The sequence below is a fragment of the Penaeus japonicus genome, unplaced genomic scaffold, assembly GCF_977035675.1.
Source record: "Penaeus japonicus unplaced genomic scaffold, GWHDUDI00000001_assembly GWHDUDI00000029, whole genome shotgun sequence".
Taxonomy (NCBI): Eukaryota; Metazoa; Arthropoda; class Malacostraca; order Decapoda; family Penaeidae; genus Penaeus; species Penaeus japonicus.
In genome coordinates this window covers 16689318-16691817 of record NW_028234431.1, presented here as the reverse complement: position 1 = coordinate 16691817, position 2500 = coordinate 16689318, and the positions used below count along the sequence as shown (strand labels likewise).

The following is a 2500-nucleotide window of genomic DNA, read 5'->3' as shown; positions in this document are numbered from 1 at the left end:
GGCCATGTCGACCTACAGGACCTGGTACTTGGTCAGTTTCTTGAAGGGGAACCATCTCAGAGACCATGAAGTTGGCAGTCGCGTTCACCCAGTTACCGACGAGAGAAAACCGCGTGAGAAATGTCCTGGAGAGACTAGTATTAGCAGTGGTGAAGGTATGGTGGACTGGTGATATTGGGTAGCTGTACAACTGGATAATTAAAGGGACGAAGGAGGAGGTCTGGGGTCTTTGTTGTCAATTTAACTTGTCTGGAATCGCTATATGTAAGGGAATATGATGGATAGGAAACACACACACACACACACACACACACACACACACACACACACACACACACACACACACACACACACACACACACACACACACACATACAGATGTGTAGTAGTAAACCGGCAGTTTTTACTTCATACTACACAAGATGAATAACTTATTTTGATTTAATTGATATTGGGTTGTTTCCTACTGCGCAGTGCATTTCTTAATGACACTGATATAAACTGATATTAAGCCTAGTGCATGATGTTTCTGAAAGTCTTGATTGTACTTAATACTTTCGGGTCGCCCGAAAAGCAGCGGAAGTTGAGGAAGAAGAGTAGTCCGGAGGGATGATCCTGCAGGATGTGGACTGTAAACACACCCTGATCCTTCTTTATGGGAGGAGTCTTAGGGAGCGGGGATGCGGGGCCTATTTTAACGGCGAGGTGGAATGGCCACTACTGATGAGGTACTTCCACTAGTCACGGTTGCCGCGCTTCTTCTTTTTCATCCTGCATTTTCATTGACTTGTAGTTTCATTGTACACACACACACACACAGTATATACATGCATTTACTTATATTTTACCGTTTACCGTTACATATATTAATAGATCCATCCGTACATACTTATTCTTAGCAATTCATTTGATTAAGCTGTCCCTTTTTCTGCATTCCAGAACCCGTAGATGGCAGTAAGGAGAACATATCGGGAAGCGAGAAGAAGATGGGAGGCCGCGGCCAACCCAATCCGCCTTGCAAGACTTATACGGTGAGTACACACACACGGTGTTCTTCCTCCGCTTCTCTCCTTTCCTGTAATCAATAGAATATTAAATTGGATTGGGAGGCATTAAGAGGGGATCACATTCATGGGTAATTGTTGATTGCTTATAAGTGATAAAATATATTTTTTTGGAGAGAGCTGGGCACGCCGGAACAACGTACAATGTTGGTCAGGGGAGGAGATCTCAGTCGAGGTGGAGCGACCTTGATGACCTTGCTGTGGGTCAAGTGTTACTAACAGAGGGAGCATTGTGCTGTCTGGTGTTAGTTTTGATAGTTATCAAGCGAAAATCTCCATCCCCATTCATCTCATAGTTTATTCACTATAGTGAATTTTATAAAATACTTAAAGGGAAATGTAAATAAATACGGTTATAAGCTATAGCAAGAAGCTATGCAATGAAATAGATTATTAGATACAACTATCCAAGGGCTACCCACATCCATATAGCATACGTATTACTAGTGCATATTAAGAAAATGTCTTCTGGAATTTATTACAATATACATATGCATATTGATCATACATATAGAAGGGGAAATGAGACCTGTTTAAGCTAGCTTCACACATTAAGTTAATTCTAAGAAATAGTAATCTTGCTCCTTAGATGAGTGGTGAGGTAGGAACGATCGCTGGTATAGGGAGGTAGGTCCTGGGCCGTGACTGCTTCACTGGGAATTTACTGACAGGTTTTTCTCTTATGGTATACGTTGATTTTTTGTCTATAGCTCGTAATGGTGGCAGCCATTGATTGTCTTCTCAAGTAGAGTGAGGCCAGCCATACTTTCCAGTGTTTGGGCGGTGCTGATGTCGAATCCTGCAGCCTTTTGCGTAGAAAAGAGTAGCAAGTCGCCTCAGTGCTGTTTGTTTCCCAGCTCCTTTTCTAGCAAGTTCACTGATGTAGGATTTAAAATTAATTTTATTTCGAAGTCCTAAGCATATGATATATATGGCCAGCATCTTCTATCTAGCACCGTAATGCTACACCCATTTATCTGATAACACTTTCCAATAGGGTTTCACATGGAACGAAATTTCTTGTGCATAATTTCCATGTTTTTTCTCGTACAGTAAAATCAGATATTGCCACGTAGACCATGGAATGATGCATCGTCAGTCCCAGACTGCAAACCAGATCCCGGTACAAGGTTTTGCCGATATTGGCATTTACGAGTTTTTATTTTATTATTATTTTTTGAAGCATTGATGCTTTTTGAAGGTAGTAAGCTCATTATTAACAACTAATTAAGGAAAGCCATCGGTCGTTTTCATGGCATATATATTATGTCCCTTGATGTGAAATATACTTTACTTTTGTTAGCTATGGAGAAAATCACGGAATGTGTTGATTATGATAGTGAGCCCAAATCTTCGTTTTCTGTGGTGTACTTGTTGCAGCCTTGTTAAAGATCTCGTTGTTCCAATGGCGTATATATTCCGTAGAGTTAGATATG

The 2500-nt window shown here is 40.9% G+C and overlaps 1 protein-coding gene across 1 annotated transcript in view; it reads left to right on the top strand.

The window, feature by feature from the left end:
- The window catches only part of mtd (TLD domain-containing protein mustard), a gene marked incomplete in the record, with an annotated part of 375089 nt that overhangs the window by 259107 nt on the left and 113482 nt on the right, over positions 1 to 2500 (top strand). Inside the window, 1 exon segment of the mRNA XM_086553982.1 lies at positions 940 to 1031. Coding sequence (XP_086410108.1) covers positions 940 to 1031 — 92 coding nt within the window.